The 19999-nt window shown below is 42.5% G+C and overlaps 1 protein-coding gene across 2 annotated transcripts in view; it reads left to right on the top strand.

The window, feature by feature from the left end:
- The first annotated feature begins 4806 nt into the window (after nucleotides 1-4806).
- Nucleotides 4807-19999, top strand: part of MDM2 (MDM2 proto-oncogene) — a 32005-nt gene continuing 16812 nt past the window's right edge. The window contains exons 1-5 of one of the 2 annotated variants that reach the window (XM_056130774.1): nucleotides 4807-4829; nucleotides 6249-6333; nucleotides 9906-9980; nucleotides 14004-14137; nucleotides 15956-16005. In XM_056130774.1, coding sequence (XP_055986749.1) covers nucleotides 4807-4829; nucleotides 6249-6333; nucleotides 9906-9980; nucleotides 14004-14137; nucleotides 15956-16005 — 367 coding nt within the window. Of the gene's footprint in view, nucleotides 4830-5316; nucleotides 5543-6248; nucleotides 6334-9905; nucleotides 9981-14003; nucleotides 14138-15955; nucleotides 16006-19999 lie in introns of those variants that run through there. The other variant, XM_056130775.1, reaches the window with a different exon arrangement.

Here is a 19999-nt window from a genome sequence, read left to right as displayed (position 1 = left end):
TGTCACCAGTATCATCTTTCTCACTGGGTAGAAATGTAATCATTTGCTGAGTTCTTTGACCTCAAGGAGTATAACCATCTCCTTTGCCTCTTGGGTTTTCAATACCAAGTCCGTGAGAGAAGTCTTGCTTCCTCAACACTCTAAATACTCTTACTTCGTCTCTTTTTATCTTGTTTTTATTAGAAAAGAATTTGGCTGGGGCAATAGTACAGCAGATACAGTACGTGCCTTGCTCATGGCTGTCAGCAGTTTGCAGATTCCCAGCATTACATACGGTCCCCCAAGCACCACCAGGAATGACTCTTGAGCACAGAGCAAGGAGTAACTCCTGAAAACCTCCAGATGTGACTCAACAGTCTCCCTGATCAACTCCTCCTGCAAAAAAAAAAAAAAAAAAAAAAAAAGAAGGAAAAGGACACATTTTATCAGTCCTGTCTTTTGTTTCTGTTCCACTAATTCTGCTAAGATAAAACATCCCATTCTCTATTCAAAATAGAGGTCCAGGGGCTGGAAAAGGTAAGATATTTGCCTCACATGCAGCTGACCCGGTTTCAATCCCAGGAATCCTCTATGGTCCCTCTAGCCCTACCAGGACTGAGCACTGAGCCAAGAGCCAGCATCACTGCTGGGCATGATCCTCAAAACAAAACAAACAAACAAACAAATCAAATAATAACAACCAAAATGTCCAGTGAGAAAGGGACAAATTGGTTCAGACAGGGCTGAATTAGTTGTAGTTGTAGTTCAGTCTGTAGTTCAGTCTACAAATTAGTTGTCATTCAGTCGGCCCAATTCTGTTCAAACCCAAACACTCTTATTTGGCATTTAGGAATCCCAAGTTAATTTTTTTTTCTTTTTCTAAAATTTAAGTTAAACTGATTTTTAAATTTTTCCTCAAAAGCCATTTATGGTTCCTGAACTTTTGGGGTAAGTTATCATTCTTCTTTTTCCCCTTTTTTTTGGGTCACACCGGGTGATGCACAGGGGTTAACTCCTGGCTCTGCACTCAGGAATCACTCCTGGCAGTGCTCAGGGGACCATATGGGATTCTGGGAATCGAAGTGCAAGGCATACGTCCTACCCACTGTGCTAGCCCGAAGCTATCACTCTTCTAGGTAAAAATTGTCTGATCTCTCCTCAGCCTTGGTGAATGGCCAAGGCCTTCACAAGCAATATTGCCATACCCCCTACAGTGAAGACCTTGTTCACTTAATAAATTAATATATGCAAGATTTTTACACTACTCATTTTCTTCTTGAGATTTTCTATTATCCTATATCAATCTTGGATTCTTATAAACAGACACTTTACAATATCTGATTTTTTTTAAAGCTAACCAGGGCCAGAGAGACAATTTAATCAATGTGAAGTGGCTTAGCATGACCCCCTAAAAAGACGCCTCATTTAGTTCCCATGTCTAAGATGCCTTACAGGCTCAGACCACCCTGGCTAGTTCCATCAGCTGTGCTTTCCCACCAACATAATCAGTTCCGCCCAAGACATACAAGGGGCCACCCTGTCACTCAGTTTTGTTTCTTATTTCCTAGAATTGGCCCAGTCTCTTCTTCCAGAAATAGGTTCAATTTATTTTACAACCTTACTCCCTTCCCATGATTGACCTGGAACATTTTGTTTTGTTTTGTTTTGGGGCAACACCCAGCTGTGCTCAGGGCTTACTCCTGGCTCTGCACTCAGTGATCACACCTGGAGGACTTGGGGACTTGGGGGAACATATAAGGTGCCAGGGATAAAACCCAGGTCAGCCACATGCAGCAGACATCCTTCCCGCTGAACTATTTCTCCAGCCCTCAGCTTGGAATATTTTATATGCACTCCACTCATTCCCTTCCCAGAATTGGCTGTGTGTCTCCCGCTTACCCAGAATGAATTAATCTGTTGAAAGCTGAAGCTTCCCCATACATAGCCCAGAGGTATCCAATAAGACTCCCCAAACTGCATCAAGAGGGTAAGAGGGTGTCTCTCTCTGGAGACTCCCACTGATTTAGTCTGACCAGTAAACTCTGTCTCTGTCTCTGTCTCTGTCTCTGTCTCTCTCCCTCTCTCTCTCTTAAAAAACTGGTTTTATTTTATTTTATACTTTGGGCCACACCAGCAGTGCTCAGGGTTTATTTCTCGCTCAGCACTCAGGGAATTATTCCTGGCAGGCTCAGGGAACCAGAGAGGGAGCCAGGAATTGAACCCAGGTTGATAGTGTGCGAGGCAAGCACCTTACCTGCTGTACTATCACTCCAGCTAATTACATACTTTTAATGGGGATGGATACATAGATAGTAAACAAATTCAGACTTTCTATCATGAGCCACATCCCTGCTAAACTCAAACATTTTAAAAACTTAAAATGAAAATCAACTTCTGTACTATTTCAATATTAATCAGTATTACAGAGGCAAAAATAACTCTTGTGCAGCTAGCACACTTGTATCCATGCCTGTACAAACATGTATTACATTATCTTTGTTTTTAATTGTATTTTCTACTTTGAGGCAAGACCCAGCAATATTCAGGGGTCACTCCTGGAAGTGCTTGGTGATGCCAGTGATCCAGTTCGGGCTGGCGGTATCATGGGGTAACTTACATGAAGTGGGAAGGAAAGAGGCAGCATCCTTCAGGGAAGCCTCCTTTCCTCTTTATCCCCCTAGGTCTTCCTGGGGAGTACCTGGGGAAGTTTAGAATGGCTGAGACTCTGCTCCAAGCAGGAGCACGTGCGTGCTACAGACCTTACAGTGTCTCACCAACTCCCGCTGGCATCTGAGTCATACCTGCTCTACCTGAATTGAGACATGATCTCTGCTACTTGATTCCTTGGGGGAATCGTGGCACTCAGGCTGGAGCAAAGAACTGCTATTTTCATGAAAGGAAAATAGCATCCAAAATTCTCCCCAGGCAATCCAGGTCCCTTGAAGAAAAGAATTCAGGAAGCAGTGTTTCTGACATTTATTTGAGATGATAGTACAGAGAGATAGTACAGAGGGTAAGACCCTAGCTTTGTGAGCAGCCCACTTGGGTTCGATTCCCCCCACCTCTCCCACCTATCACCCCCAACACACACATATGTTCCTCTAAGTCCTGCCAGCAAACAGCCCTGAGCCCTGTCAGGTATGATTACGTGTCCCCCCCCCATTCCTGCCAAACAAACAAACAAACAAAAAAAAACAAAGAAAGGTTACTTGGAAAATAAGGGAAGAGAGTTTCCTGCTCCAGAGACAGCATGAAGAGAACTGAGAACACACATCTCAAGTTGAGATATGGGACACTTCTCCAGGATGGGGAAACGCTTCTTTTCCTTTGCCAAGTTAGTTTATATAGTTTCCCAATATGTCCCCCAATTGCTAGGGTAGCCAAGGGGAAAGCTAGGTGCTCTTGATGGTCTTAGACGTTCATTCTTAGCCAGGTCTCAGCAGTGAAAACTCCTACCAGCAGGAGAGAGCCATGCATTGTGCATCTTTTTTTTTTTTGCCACTTGCAGCCATGTTCAGGACTTACTCCTGGCTCTGTGCTTAGGAGTCACTCCTCGTCACTCTGGGGACCTTACGTGGTGCCAGGGATCGAACTCCACAAGGGGCAAGGCAAGTGCCCTCCCTCCCTGCTGTAGGATCGTTCCTAATCCCTCATTCTCTGTAGCACTGTCTGTCCTCCCGCTGCTCATGGATTTGCTGGAGTGGGCACTAGTAACGTCTCCATTGTGAGACTTATTATTATTTTTGGCATATCGAATACTCCATGACAAGGGGAGCTTGCCAGGATCTGCCTGTGGGCGGGATACTCTTGGTAGCTTGCTGGGCTCGCTGAGAGGGACAGAGGAATCAAACTCCTGTTGGCCAGGTCGGCCCACGCAAGGCAAACGCCCTACCCACTGTGCTATCGGTTTGGGGAACCACACCTGGCGGTGCTCAGGATTTACTCTGCCCAGGAACTCAGGAATCACTCCTGGCAGGGTTTGGGGGAACATACAGGTGACAGGGACTGAAGCTGGGTCAGCCTCCTGCAAGGCAAGCACCTTACTATACTCTCTGGGGTGCCTCATTCTTCGCTTTAAAGGTTTTGCTCCAAAGGGTCATCAGTTTCAAAGGCCTCCTTGTCTTTGGTCTGTTGTAAGCAGTAGACGGTGTTTTTCCCATTACAAATTACCAGCCCCTCCCCTTCCCCCCCCCCCCATCTTCCCGTATCTCTCTGCCTGCGACTGCAATAGGAAAATTCCTTAACTCTTCTACGCTCTAGGCATTGCTTTCATTTTTAGAAAAGTAAAATAGTTTTATTAGGAAATCTGAGAGAAAAGGAGAGCACCTCATAAAGTAAAAGATATTACACACCCCAAGTCGGGGTTCCAGTCAATTCCAGGAGAAATGCTCCTAATACTGTGCTACTTTTAAACCGTATTTTAAAAAATAAGCTTTGAATTGAGTATGACACTCATGGTACTCACGGTTGCCCTCTAGTAGGTTATGGGAGGTTAAACTCATAAGGCAATCAATCATCAAAAATTGACTTTTTACTGATTTATTTTCTGCTAATTTCCATTCGTCGTTTGCTTGGTTGGAGCCAGCTATATGGAATGACTCTGTTACGTGTCTGCAAAGCCGTCAGGCCAGCCCGCAGGGGGGAAGGGAAACCTGGGGGTTTTGGAGGGCAGGGGTTGTTGGAACACTCTGTGCCCGAAACAACTCTTATGAACAACTTTGTAAATCGTGGTGCCTTAAGAAAAGTACTTTTAGAAAAAGAATTAAGAAAGAAAATAAAAGCGTTGGATGAAGTCACGTATATACAACTTCAGAGGCTGGCGGCATGATGGGCTTCCTCGGAGAGCACAGGTGTGGGTTTGGGTTTCTTGTTTCGGTCGCGACACCGAGAAACGCATTTGCCTGCAGTTTCCACCGCGGCCCGGGGGAGGGGTGTGTGAGCACACACACGCAGCACAAGGAATGAAAAAGTCGCGGGTCTGGCCCAATCCCACACCGGAGTAAACCCCGGCCCCCGGGGGGGGGGGGGGGGATGGAAGGGATGGGGGGAGGGGTGGAGGCCGGCTGCGCGCCCCGCCCTCCCGCGCGCGCCCCGGAGGCGGGGCCCAGTTCCCTCCGCTCATTGGCTGAGCCGGCGGCGCGCGCGCGTGCGCGCAGCTGCCCGGATGGGTCGCGGCTTCCGGCGCGCGCTCCGCGGACGATAGGGGGCGCGCAACGGGCGGCCGGGCTGAGTTAGCTCCTTTTTTTTTTTTTTTTTTTTTTTCTTTTCCTCTCCCTCTTTTCCTCTGGGGCGCCTCGGAGGCTCGGGCGGGGGGCGGGAATGGGGCCGGAAGCCGAGCCCGAGGGTCATCTCTAGGCCCTCTGGGACCGAGAATCCGTCCGCTTCGGTTCGCCGGGCGCCTCTTCCAGCGCCCCAAACCCGCGGCCCGGGCCCCGCCGGCGCCGACGATGGCCGCGGCCCAGGGCGTCCGGCCTCCGCGCGGCCTGTGGTGAGGGGAACGCGACGAGGGAAACCCCCGCCCTCCGCTCGGGACACGGCGACGCTCCGCGGGCTGAGGGAGCAGGTAGGGCTGGGGGCGCGCGCGGTCGGGGGGCGCGAGGGCTCGGGCGGGCGGGGGTGGGGTGGGGGGCATCCCGGCCTGTGGCCCGCGCGCGCCCTCGCCTTTGTCCGAGTGGCGGTGGCGGTGGTGGTGGGGGGCGGGCACGTGGGTGGCTCCGCGGTGGCCACCCAGGCGGGCGGGGGGCGGGGTTTGGGGGGGGGAGCCGGCGCTCGGTGGGGAGGGGAGGGGGCTTCGGCGGCGCGCGGGGAGGGGCGGCGCCGCTGGGGGCAGTCACGTGGGCGGGGGGCGCGGGGCGCGGCGTCGGGCTCGGGAGAATGACAGGTGCCTGTCGGGGACGAGAGTGGGGCGCGGGCGGCCCCGGGCAGGTTGACTCAGCTGTTCCGCCCCGGCGGGTCAAGTTCGGACAAGTTCCGAGCGCGAGCGCCGGGGAGCTAAGCCCCGGCTTGCCTGCGGGTCGCGGCTATTTAAATGCGCGGCTTCCCGCACCCAGCCAGGTAAGGGGACCGTCCCTGCCTGGAGCCACCGAGGTCGGTCACTTCTTCTTTTGTGTCTTTTTTTTTTTCTCTTTCCCCTCTCCCTCCCTTCCCCTCTTTCCCCCCCCCCCCCCCGTGATTGTGTCTTTCCACAAATGTTTGGTTGCAAGTTTTTATCGTGTGTGTTTTTTCTCTTTTTTTTTTCTTCCTCTTTCTCCCCCATCCCTGCTTTGTAGGCAAATGTGCAATACCAGCATGTCTGTGTCTACTGACGGTGCTGTAAGCACCTCACAGATTCCAGCTTCGGAGCAGGAGACCCTGGTTGGTAATGGGGGGGTGGTGGGGAGAAGGGGGGGTGTGCTACAGTGTGACTTCGGAAAACTGGTTTCCGTGGGGGGCGTTGATCGATTCAGTCCCAAAGATCTCGATTTCCTCGGAGCTCCTTGGAAAGCTTAGGAGTACCGGAAGGATAGTGTTTTCTTCCCCCTGTCCCACACTGCATTTTAATAGAAAGTTCCATAGCTTGATCCGTTTTCGAGCACGGGAAACCGAAGTTTTATGCTTAATATGTGGCTTTTTTTTTTTTTAACACCAGTGAAGCACCATGAGGTACAGTTGTAGACTTACAAATTTTTGTGTTTGGGTTTCAGTTATACAATGATCTAGTACCCTTCCCTCTACCAGTGTTATGTGGCTTTTTTGTAGGCTTTTTTTTTTTTCCCTAATTTGAGCTGTCACTGTTTAGCTTACTGTTATTTCTTTTAGGGTTTTCTTTTTTTTTGGAATCTTGATTTAAAAATTCTTGTTTGGTTGTTGGCCACCCCTGGCCCTGTCTGGAGTAGCCCTTGCAGTGCTGGAGAACATGCAGTGCCAAGGATGGAACCTTGTGTCCAAAAAAAAAAAATGCCATGGCACTGAGCTGAATGCCTGGCCCCTCTGATAGCTTTATTTTAATTGTCTTTAGTTTTTCCGTGTGGCAAAGAGTACTGCTTTGCTATAATTATAGCCCATGTTACAGGGATATTTCTGTAAAAACAGGTTTTTATAGAAGTGGAACTCCTGGGTCTTGTGTGTGTCTGTGTGTGTGTGAGTTAGGGCTACACCTGTTGGTGCTCAGTGTTTTCTCCAAGGAGGGATCATTCATGGTGCGGGAATTCAAACCCTGGTTGGTTGGATGTAAGGCAAACACCTTATTTCCTCCGCTATCCTTCTGACCATGGGTGTTGTGTCCTCTTGAGCCTTACCCAGGATTTTTTTCTTTCTTTTTTTTGAGTCATACCCAGATGTTCAGGGTTTGCTCTTGGCTTTGTGCCCAGGAATCACCTGGATGGCTCAGAGGGACCATATGTGGTGCTGGGAATTTGACTGGTCTGCTGTGTGCAAGGAAAGTGTCTTCACTGCTGTATCATCTCTCTCTCACCCTGGATTTATAAAATTTATAGTTTCGTTATACTTTGCAAGAACTTCTAAGATTATTGCAAATGTATTTTTATTTTTTAATGGTGCTGGGAGTTGATTCCAAGTGTCATGTATGCAAGGAATGCACTTTACTATTGTCGAGCCAAGCACTGACCCTCCATTATTTCTAGCTTATATTCTGATTCTTAGATATTACTAAGAATGGTTCTTTTTTATAATGTTTTTATTTTTAATTGATACTTGTCTTTTCAGTCCACCCCCCTTATTTTTTTTTGGCTTTTTGGGTCACACCCAGTGATGCTCAGGGGTTACTCCTGGCTTTGCATTCAGGAATCACTCCTGGCAGTGCTTGGGAGACCATATGGGATGCCAGGTATCTAACCTGGGTCGGCTGTATGCAACGCAAACACCCTGCCCGCTGTACTATTGCTCCAACCCTAAGTTCAGATTTTTTTAAAAAATTTGACTTTTTATTACGTATTTTTACTTAGAGTTGTTTATATAACTTGAAGTTAATAGCATTTTAATGGGCTGGAGTGATAGCACAGTGGGTAAGGCCTCGCACGCGGCTGACCGGGTTCGATTCCTACATCCCTCTTGGAGAGCCGCTCAAGCTACTGAGAGTATCTCACCTGCATGGCAAAGCCTGGCAAACTCCTTGTGACATATTCGATATGCCAAAAACAGTAACAACAAATCTCACAATTTGTTGTGAGACGTTACTGATGCCTGCTCAAGCAAATCAATGAACAACGGGAGGACTACAGTGCTACAGTGCAGTGCAGCATTTTAATAATATAGTTATATAATAACACTTCAGAAGAAAAAGAATACTTTTATCTTTTCTGACTTTGTTAAACAGCATGAGGTATTTTTAAAAAAAAATTGTGTGATCTGAGCAATGATTCAGTACTACATTCATTGTGTATTTAAATTTTTATACTATTTTATAATTCAGTTAATTAATGGGGGATAGGCATGCAAGGCATGCACATTATCCCCTTAAATTTACTTTTGAGAGATCTCAAGTTGGATCCTATTAAATTTGTCAAAGAGTGATAGCAACACTAGACTTAGGAATGACAAGCTGTAAAGATCGACAATTTCAGTATAGAAACAGATAAGGAGAAAGAGCATAAGCACATTATAGTCTTGTCCCCATGTCAGTTATTTTCTTTGTCACTTTTTTGAAATGCCCAGTTCAGGCAAGCCTCAGTCCAAGGACCAAATTCAACTTGCTGCTTATTTCTGTAAATAAACTTTTATTGAGATGCTGCTTTGCCCATGAGTTTACATATAATATATTCTAAGTCAGATCATTTAGTGGGAAATGCATACAATATTTGCTATCTGACATTTTGCAGAAAAAAAATTGCTAGTTGACTGGCTCTTGGATACAGGTGCTTTTTTTTTTGGGGGGGGGGGTAACCCATAGTACTATCTGATGCATAATAGAAGCCCATAAATGTTAGTAGATTTTGAAATGTAAACCAACTAAAAGTAGCAATGTGACTGAAAGAAAATGAAGAAAATATTGGGATTGGAGATGAGGGAAATGAGTTGTGTTTCAGATCTCTTATTAATCTTGGGAGCTTGGTTATAGATACCTAACTTTAGAAAAAGATTGGTAAAAGGATTCATGTAAAGATTTAAACTTTTGGGCTTCCCAGCTGGTCCTCAGGAGGGCCCCAGGCACTCCACCAGTGATTCTCTGTTCAGTTCCTAATGGTTTAGTGTGAGGGCCTAGGGATTTCTTTCTGCTCAGGCTCTGTGGTGCTGAAGAATTCCTGGGCTATCCCAGCAGTACTTGGGGGCCTCGAGGGGCTGCTGATGATTCTTGGCGGACCATGTGGTACACAGTGATTGAACCCCAGTCCAGTGTATGGTAGGCATGTGCCCTAGCCACTGTACTATCTGTATCTCCCCATCACATATGGCTTATGAGGCAGTAAAGCAAATGAATAGCTGGCATGAGGGAATGGGTGGAGAAAAAAAATTTTTTTTCACTACGTTTACATCAATATTGATTGCAACAGATGACATATGGATGATTTTGTGATTATTTACTCCATAACTAAATCCTAGTATTTTTCTTAGTTCTGTAAACTGAGTTTATGGCACTGAGTTTATAATCTCTTACACTTAATTAAAAATATGACTTGCTGAAGCAGTAGTATAGTGGGTAGTGTGCTTACCTTGCACATAGTCAACTAGGATTGATTTCCAGCATCCCATGTGGTGCCCCAGCAATGCCTGAGTAATTTCTGAGTGTGGAGAAGTAACCCCTGAGCACTGCCTGGTATGGTCTCCCCCTCATCAAAACAAAACAAAAAAATGTAACCCAAAAAAACTCATTCGACTTATTTTTGATGTCTTCTACCTTTATTCAGTTTCTTTATGAATATACTTACTTATGGGACTTTTAGTTCTGAAATAATTTTGAAAGTTTAATAGCAACTTTTTGTTCCTTACAGGTTAGACCAAAGCCATTACTTTTGAAGTTGTTAAAGTCTGTTGGTGCACAAAAAGACACTTATACTATGAAAGAGGTAAGCTGAATTAAGCTAATTTCTCTCCATATATATAGATTTTGCGTGTGTGTGTGTGTGTGTGTGTGTGTGTGTGTGTGTGTGTGGTCATGAGTAGAAATTTGTCGTGGAGGGATTTTTTAATAACCAGCAATCTTAAGAACTGGCAGTTATTCTCTTTTTTATTTTTGGGGGGTACCATATACACCAGTGCTCAGTGGCTGTTCTCAGTTCAGTTCTCAGGGGGTCTCTTGATGCTCAGGTGAACATGCTCTGCTGGGAATCAAATCTGGGCTTCTTGCATGCAAAACACGTGCTCCAGCCTATTGAATTCACTCTGGCTCCGGCCAGATCTATAGTACAGCCTGTAGGGCACTTACCTTGCACTTGCTGCCTGACCCAGGTTTGATCCTGGCAGCATCTGTTATTGTCCATCAAGCCCCACCAGGAGTAATCCTGAGCCAGGAGCTTGCTTGTTGGGTGTGGACCAAAAACCAAACCAAACTAACAAACAAATCTGAATTCTCTCTGGCTCATACAGGGTAATTTAGACCAGTGTTTCTCAGCCTTTTTCCTTCCTGTGGACTCCTCTCCTACCTATCCATTGTTCCCTTAGCCTCATGCTGTGGTTCCCCTATTTAACTTTTTTGTTTGTTTGTTTGGTGCATGCAAGGCAGGCACCTTATCCACTGTACGGTCTCTCCACTTCCAGAATCCTATTTTTAAATTCATGAAATAAAACACCGAGGACTACAAATGAAACATTATGTTAAAATACAATGATTAAAACAGTTAACTTGTATGTGCTTTTTAATTTAATGTGTAAGATTTAGCAGCTGATCTAATTTTGAAGTAGTGAGGTAAATATTATTATCAAATTATTTTAAGATATTAATACCCAGCTTAGTAATATACAAAAACACTTGGGAATTTTTATTTTGTGACAAAAATTACTGTTGCTAATACTTAATGATTTGTTGCCTACATCCATAATTAAAGAAAAAGCTGCAGACATAATTTTTAGTGAGAGATCATGCCATCTTGGACAAAATTTTGTTTCATGTTTAGGTTTTTGGGCTACACTTGGTAATACTCTGGGGCTGCTCCTAGCTCTGTACTATGGCTGTTTCAGGCAATGTGTGGTACTGGGGATCGAACTCCAACTACTCCATGTGTTACAGAAGATTGATTCTGCGCCTCCTACTTGCAAAGCATGTGTTCAGATCATTGAGCTGTCTTTCAGGCTCTTAATTTATTTTTGTTTTAGGGCCACACCTGGTGGTTCTTAGGGCCTAATCTGCGCAGTTCGGGGAGGATTTATTTGGTTTGGAGAATCAAACCATCAGCTTTCACATATGCTTTAGCCCTTTGAGCTGTCTTCCCCATAGGCTTCATAAGAGTTGAGTGATCGGTGCCAATTTTCTACCTCTTTACCTTGGTTTATGGCGTTCAGATTGATTAAAACACTGGGCCATTGAGATGATACAGAGGACCGGCACTCCTGCTTTGCTTGAAAGAGCCCCTCCTTCTAGCCCTGGCACCTCAGTGTCCCTGATTACTGCTAGAAGCAACATCCAGGCACTGCCAGGTGTGGCCCTGAAAAGGGGAGCAAAAGTAAAACAAAACAATAATGCCTTATCTACATCTGAATAGTTAGGTAGGAAGAAATTGAGGACCTTCCTTTTTTTTCTTTCCCAGATGCACAGTTATAAACTTGAAGTTTTTGGTAGGTGTTCAGATTCTCCTTTCCCACCGTCAGCCATTTCTTTAATCTGAAACCTGTGTTTCACTGCAGTCAAGTCTGCTAACCGCACTGAAGTAATAATGTTAAATAATGTGTTTTTAGGCTCTTAACTCAGATACGTTCTTTTTGTATAGTCAGTTAAGGAAACAATATATGAAGTTAGAACTAGATAGAAATGAAAAAATTGAAGGAGAAAAACAGAGGTAACATAAGGAGTAATGGAGGGTCCTAGACACGTTGGTGGTGGTTGGGGTGCAGTAATTTTGTTTTTCCGTACCATAAACTTAACTGTTAAAACTATTATAAGTTAAATATATAATGAATAACAATTTTATTTCAGTTAAAAATAATGTTATTTCAGTTAAAAATATTAATTTAAAAAGATGATAAAATTGGTCATAAAGGACTGAGAAGGTTTAGGATTAACACACCTAACAATAATAAATATTATTTGATTTCAGTTGGAGAAACTTTTATTTTGTGGCACATTAAAGAGTGTTGAAAACTAGAATGAGGAATTAGGGAGCATTATGCTAGGTGTCAAAACTGGGTTATTTTCCTTGTTTCTAATATGGATGGTTTATGAAATACTAAATGAGAATGAGACAATACTCGTGATAAGTATTAACTATAAGACGAATGCATTTAGGTGTTGCAAATTTGTATGTTAAATATACTGTCTACTAAATGGACCACAGAAAGTAAACTGTATGCAGTATTCAAGATTATTTTATTGTTGTATAGATTTTATTTCATTCACTAAATTATCCCAAGTGTGTGTAATACATGTGACTGGTCATTTTCCTGTTCTGCTCATCCATGACCACCTCAAAAGTGTATGGTGCTTGAAGTTGTTTTCCAGTACCTGAATATCTACTGGTCACTGCTATATTTCAATTGGTATTTTTGATTCTGCCAACTTTAGTGTTTTTGATCCTGTTACTAGTGCTATGAAAGGTTTTACAATTTTGCACTTTGATAGCTGGGTGAAGTTAAAATAAAATGACACATTTTATTGAGAACATATAGTCATTCACTTGATTATTTCATCATCGATAATTTTTTTTAAAAAGTTTAGGTTTGTTAGGTTATTTAGGTTTGTTTAGGTTAATTGAAAAGCAGTTTCTTTACTTCCATTAAATCAGAAGGAAAATATTTAATTTGGAGGCCACATCCACCAGTGCTTGGGGGCTACTCCTAATTCTGTGCTGGGGGTTGCTTATATCAGTGCTTGTGGGGGGTCTTGCGGTGCTGAGGTCTCCAGCCCTGGCTTCCTATAGGCACAGCATGCGTTTAGCCCTTTGAGCTATTTCTCCAGCCCAAGATCTGACTTATTTTTGCAGTGCCAACTATTGAACTCAGGGCATCATAAGTGCAAAGCAAAGTGCTCTGCTCCTGAGCTACATCCCTTGCCATAAAAAAAAGATTTGAAAGCAGCTTCCTTTTTTAAAAAAAGTGTATTATATGATTGTTATTATAAGTTATTATAAGTTATTTCTCAAAGTGGCCATCATTGCTTCTGGAGGATACTGGGAAGATCCGGGGGATTCTGTTGCAGTTCAGGGTGGGAGGCAGAGGTCATATTTTATTGTTTATTTAAAGAAGGTAGATTTCTTGGGGAGTACTGAGTAAAGTTTTTTTCCTTAAAAGGGGATCGCCCAAATACTGTTGGAGTACCTCCCCCACCCCCCAACACTTTTGGGAATACCCAGATAAAAACCACATACTTAAAAAATAAATAAGAAGCGGCAGTAGGCCAAATATGTTTGGGAACTTTTGATCTGTAACCTCCGAAACTCTGGATTACAATTCCATGTGATATCAGATGGTTCCCTGAGCATCACCAGGAGTGGTCCTGGAGCACAGAGCCATGAATAAACCCTGAGCAGAGCAAGATTGGCAACCCTCACTGCAAAATTCTCTGATTTATTAGGTGGTTACTTTTTTGGACCACACCTGCTGGTGCTCAGGGATCACCCCCAGCACTGTTGGCATGAATGGTATAATTCTGGGGATCAAACCTGAGTCAGCTGTGTGCAAGGCAAGAGCCTGACCCACTTTATTTTTTCTCTGACTTCCTGCTTTATTAGCCATAAATATTGAATTTGTATACCTGTTGATAACCTCTATACCTGGGGTTATGGAATAATTTCTCTGGTGCAAAGGGTTGTAAGTGGAAAAAATTTTAAGAAGCCCTGATAGTAGTGATTATAGTTGCGTTAGATAAATGTGATATTAAATGTGCTTGGAGTTAACGTTTATTTATTTTTTAGTGCTAAGAAATCCTATTTCTCTTTCAGGTTATATTTTATCTTGGTCAATATATTATGGCTAAACGATTATATGATGAGAAGCAACAGCATATTGTGTATTGTTCAAATGATCTTCTGGGGGATTTATTTGGAGTACCAAGCTTCTCTGTGAAAGAACATAGGTAATTCTTCAGTTTTCTTCATTGTAAAAAGCCATTTGGCAGACATTTCAGTTCATCTCCTACCTTAATTCTCTTTTTGTCAGAAAAAATTTGCAGTGTAAAGATTCAATTTTTTCCTTTTTTTTGGCCACAGCTGATGGTGCTCTTTCCTTTGGGGGGTGGGGGGGTGCACAACTAATGGTGCTTAGGGCTTACTCCTGGCTCTGTTCAGGGATTAGTCCTGGTGGGGCTTGGAGGACTATATGTAGTACCAGGGATCAGACCCAGTTTGGTTGTGTGCAGGGCAAGTGCCTATCTCCTCAGCCCCCAGTACAGCAAGTGGTGCTTAGATGCTATTCTTTATCATGGCTCTTGGTGCTTGCCATTTAGGAATAGAATGCAGGACTTTTGCATGCAAAAGTCATATAGCATATTGGTTGAGAGTCTGAGTCTGGAGTCTGACCAATGTGGGTTGAGATGTAATTTAGTCATTATCTAGATGTGTGATGAAGTAAATTAACTTGCCCTCTAAATCTTCGTTTCCTGTTTGTGAACTAGTGATATTATTGCCAGCCTATTTGTTAAACTAGGGGTCAAGTTGAGGTTATGAAGAAACTATATAACTTAGTGTGTTACTTAGAAAATATTCAAGTCTTAGCCACAGTATTAAAAGATATTGTGTAATTACAGTGATTTTCAAACACTTAAGATTGAGTCTTAGTTACTTTGGATATAATTTTCTTTGTTCTGTGCAATTAATGCACATAATCAGCTGAATGAAACTCTGATGACATTTTTTGAAGTATTCTGCTGGGTACTACAGACTTTTTTTTTCAGTCTTGTATTTGAAATTCCTTGTTAATTTGGTTTAACACAGTCACTGAAACCATATGTGTGTTTCTTAATATATCTCATTTGAAACAGTTAACTAAATTCTATTTGACATTTAGCTAGCAAGATGGTAATTAAATAGGATGTTTATACATTTAAAATAAGTTCATAGAAATATAAATTTACTATTGAATATTTAGATAAAAACTAAAAAGGGGGGAGGAGAAATTACTTTTTTTTGGTGAAGAGTAGTTTCACTTATTTTGGGCCTTGTCCACCAGAGGTTATTGGTGGTATGTTGCTTGTTTGTCCATGTGATGCTGGGATTGAACATGGGACTCCTGCATGCAAAACATTGACACTTGCTTTTTGAGCTATTTTTCTGTCCCATTGAGGTTTTTATTATTTTTTATTATTTTTGGTTTTGGGTTGGCCGACTGCGCGCACAAGACAAATGCCCTACCGCACAGTGGGTAGGGTGTTTGCCTTGCAAGCGGCCAACATGGCCGACCCGAGTTCGATTCCTCCGCCCCTCTCGGAGAGCCCGGCAAGCTACCAAGAATATCTTGCCCGTACGGCAAAGCCTGGCAAGCTCCCCGTGACGTATTCGATATGCCAAACACAGTAACAACAAAGTCTCATGTGGAGACGTTACTGGGCCCGCTCGAACAAATCGATGAACAACGGGAGGACAGTGACAGTTGGTTTTGGGATGCACCTGGTGGGATGCACTTACTTGTGGCTCTTTGCTCCCCTAGGTGAGCTCTAGGAACCACATGGGGTGCCTGGGATCAAACTCGGTCAGCTGTGTGCAAGACAAACACTTTCTACTGTACTTTGTCTGTAGCCCCATTATACTTTATCTCTAGAAGTTCCTAGAGATGTAATTGGAGTTCAGTCTAATACTTGTTTGCGTATAATAGTTCATTTAATACACATTTAGAGTCTGATTTAGTGTATTTTAGTACATTTAGTTTAAAAATGTACACTTTCTTTTTTCTCCACAAGGAAAATATATACAATGATCTACAGAAATTTGGTGGTAGTGAACCCACAGGGTAAGTTAATTTTGAATACCAAAAGAATAATAATTTGTCTTGGGGATTTTGGACTATATCCAGTGGTGCTCAGGAGCTTCTCTTGGCTCTGCGCTCAGGGTACCATATGTGATGCCAAACCAGGGTTTGTTTGCCAGCAAGACAAGTGCTTTCCACTCTACTATATTGTTAGCTCTGCTCATAAAAATAGTTTTTAATATTTTGGCCACCCTGACTGCTCAGGGCTTACTCCTGGCTCTGCACTCAGGAATCACTCGTAGGGAGGCTCAGGGGACTATATTGGGGTGCAGGACTTGAGTCCAGGTCAGCTGTATGCAAGGCAAGTAGTGCCCTACCCACTGAACTCTGCTTTCCATAAAACATTTAGTTTTAATTTTTATTTATCTATTTTTATCTTAGAGTTGTTCACAATAATTGAATATGTTCAAAGTTTCAACACCAATTCCAGCACCATTACACATTCCCATCACCTTTATTTCGAGTTTTCCCACCACCACCCAAGCCTGCCCCAAAGGCAGATGCTAAATAATTTATTTTGTATTACTTGTTATGAATAATCGACAAAAATTGATCCAAAAAGGTTTCCTTAGAGGAAAATGTATGAAATTGTTGAATCTCCTCTTGGAGCCATTAAGCCCCCTGAATTAGAGATCATTGACATGTTGCTAGAGTTTGCCTTAAAATATCTAAAGACAGTTTGTGTCCATGCAGTCATTTTATAAGTATGATTCTTTTTAAAAGTTGTTTTAATTATGCAATTATGATACACAGTTATTAAATTTAATAGGAAAGAGTGTGTCAACTGAAAATGGCATAATACTAAGGTTCTTATTCAGATTTATGATGTGTAGAGTTAAATATTCTAGATCTTGGGATATTAGAGTTAGAATTTGTTTTGAAAGAGTTCATGCTTCTTAGAGTTATGATCAAGCACTGAAGCAAGTACTGAAAGGTTTTTTGTTTGTTTATTTGCTTGTGGTTACATCTGGCAATGCTCAGAGGTTACTCCTGGCTCTGTACTCTGAGGGATCTCTCCTGATGGTGATCTCTCCTTGAACCATATGTGATGCCAGGGATTGAACCTGGATGTAAAGCAAGCATCATACCCACTATAATTTCTCTGACCCCTGTATTGAAAGACTTTTAAGAACACAAATTTCTACCTGTAGGATGTCATAAGAAGATGGATTTATTTTGTTCATAATACCAGACTTTCTCAATTTATTTATTTTGCTTTTTGGGTCACACCTGGCTATGCACAGGGCTTACTCCTGCCTCTGCGCTCAGGAATTACCCCTGGCGGTGCTCAGGGGACCATATGGAATGCGGGGAATCGAATCGTTTGTCAGCCGCGTGCAAGGCAAACGCCCTATCCACTTTGCTATTGCTCCAGCCCCAGACTTTCTCAATTTAGATACATAAATGGCATTTTGCTTCCCTGCCTTTAGGCCTGTACTTAACTGGTATTTTGGGGTCAGATCCTTTTGATAATCTGATGAAAGTACTGACTGTGTTCTTATTCCAGAAAGATACACACAGTGTGGAAAATACACACAGTACAGAAAAATACATTTTTCAGGGGGAAAGCCTTGATTTGTAATGAGTGTTGGTTTACATGTTGTAAACATTTCTCTGTCATGCCTATTTTCAACCTTTAAAGAAGTTGGGGAGAGATGCACACGATTTGCAAGTTGGTAGCCACAGACATTTTACGTTTCTTTGATGTTCTCAGGTATCAAATCCAGGACCTTCACATAAGCAAGGCCAGTGCTTTACTGCTGAGCAACATGGCTGTCCCACCACAGACCTTTTAACACTCATCCTTGACAGTTAAGATCTGTTCTTAGAGGCTTGTTTAATTCCAGAATAAATCGACTATTCCTTTGTGCTTCCTCTGTTCCATATTTAGATTTTGTTAGATTGCTTAGTAGTTATTTTGGTTTCTTGTGTGCAGAATTTTTGAGGCATTTTTAGGATTTTTTAGTAAATAAATGTGTTGAATGCTAATTTTCCAAAGTTAGTATTTAAGTCCCAGAAGTAATTATTATTATATTTTTATTATATTTGCAAGGCTACCACCTTGAAAATGCCATGATGACATGGTATTTTATTATTTTTAAAAAGTTTTTTTATGAAATTAAATGATGGTAGTTAATATAATACCTGTAATAGTAGTTTGAGTTCTCTGAAGTATTTATCCTGTTCATTTAAACAAATCTTAGTAAACTACTAGGAAACTATTAATCTACTTGCATGTAGGTTATTTATCTCATTTCTGAGTTTGTTCAGGTTTTATTTTAGTAGAATTGAAAACATTAGACCACCTGTATTAGTAGTGCTAGTTTTGCAACATCTAGTACTTTGTTTTTATCACATCCATTTTTTCGCATCCTTTTTGTTATGCTAGAACAGAATTTCACAGGTATGACTTGAAATCAATGCCTTATAATACAAAGAAGAAATACACAACAATATCACATAAAATTCCGAAAGTTAATATTCAGGCCTGACCTTACTACTAAAATGAAATTGTTTTTAAAGTAGTGGTAAAGAATATTTAATGGTGGTTTTTTTTTTATTTATTTAAAAAAATTTTATTAGTGAAACACCATGAGGTACAGTTGTAAACTTTATTTTGTGCTTGGGTTTCAGTTATACATGATTGAGTATCCATACCTCCACCAGTGCCCATTCTCCACCACCACTAATCCCAGTATCCCTCCCACTTCCCCATCCCCCCCATCCCACCCTGCCTCTGTGGCAGGGAATTCCCTTTTGTTCTCTCTCTCTCCTTTTGGGTGCTGTGTTTTGCAAAAGAGGCATTGAGTGGCAATCATGTTCAGTCTATAGTCTACTTTCAGCATGCATCTCCCATCCTGGGAGGATCCTCCCAACACCCTTTATTTGGTGCTTCCTTCTCTATCTGAGCTGCCTTTTCCCCTAGCACGTGCAGCTGGCCTCCAAGCCATGGAGTAAACCTCCTGGTACTTACCTCGGCTATACTTGGAAGTTAGTCTCCTATTTTGTTACTTTATGTTCCCCAGATGAATGCAGTCTTTCTATATCTGTCCCTCTCTTTCTGGCTCATTTTGCTTAGCATGATACTTTCCATGTAGTACCATTTGTATGTAAATTTCCTGACTTCATCCTTTCTAACAGCTACATGGTACTACATTGTGTAGATGTACCTGAGTTTCTTTAACCAGTCATCTGTTCTTGGGCACTCAGGTTTTTTCCAGATTCTGGCTGTTGTAAAGAGTGCTGCAATGAACAAACAAGTGCAGATGTTACTTCGACTATACTTTTTTGCCTTTCTGGGATATATTCCCAGGAGTGGTATTGCTGGGTCAAATGGGAGCTCAATTTCTAATTTTTTGAGAATCGTCTATAATGTTTTCCAGAAGGACTGAACCAGTTGGCATTCCCACCAGCAGTGAAGGAGGGTCCCTTTTTCACCATATCCATGCCAATACCGGTTGCTTTTGTTCTTTTGGATGTGACCATTCTCTGTGGTGTGAGATGATATCTCATTGTGGTTTTGATCTGCATCTCCCTGATGATTAATGATGTAGAGCATTTTTTCATGTGCCTCTTTGCCATTTAGATTCCTTCTTTGAGAAAGTTTCTGTTCATTTCGTTACCCCACTTTTTGATGGGTTGGATGTTTTCTTCTTGTGGAGTTCATCCAGTACTTTGTATATCCTTGATATCAACCCCTTGTCTGATGGGTATTGGGTGAATATCCTTTCCCATTCTGTAGACTGTCTTTGTATTTTGGTCATTGTTTCTTTTGAGGTGCAGAAGCTTCTTAGTTTAAGACAGTCCCATTTGTCTATCTCTGTTTTCACTTGCTTGGCCAGTGGCGTGACATCTTTGAAGATATTGTCACTGTCATTGTCCTCCTGTTCATCGATTTGCTTGAGTGTGCCCAGTAACATTGTGAGACTTGTTTCTGTGTTTGGCTATCATATACATCACAGGTAGCTTGCTAGGC

This window comes from Sorex fumeus, unplaced genomic scaffold, assembly GCF_029834395.1.
Source record: "Sorex fumeus unplaced genomic scaffold, SorFum_2.1 ptg000081l, whole genome shotgun sequence".
NCBI lineage: Eukaryota > Metazoa > Chordata > Mammalia > Eulipotyphla > Soricidae > Sorex > Sorex fumeus.
Note: the sequence above shows the minus strand (reverse complement) of the source record. Positions and strands in the feature narration are given on the sequence as shown.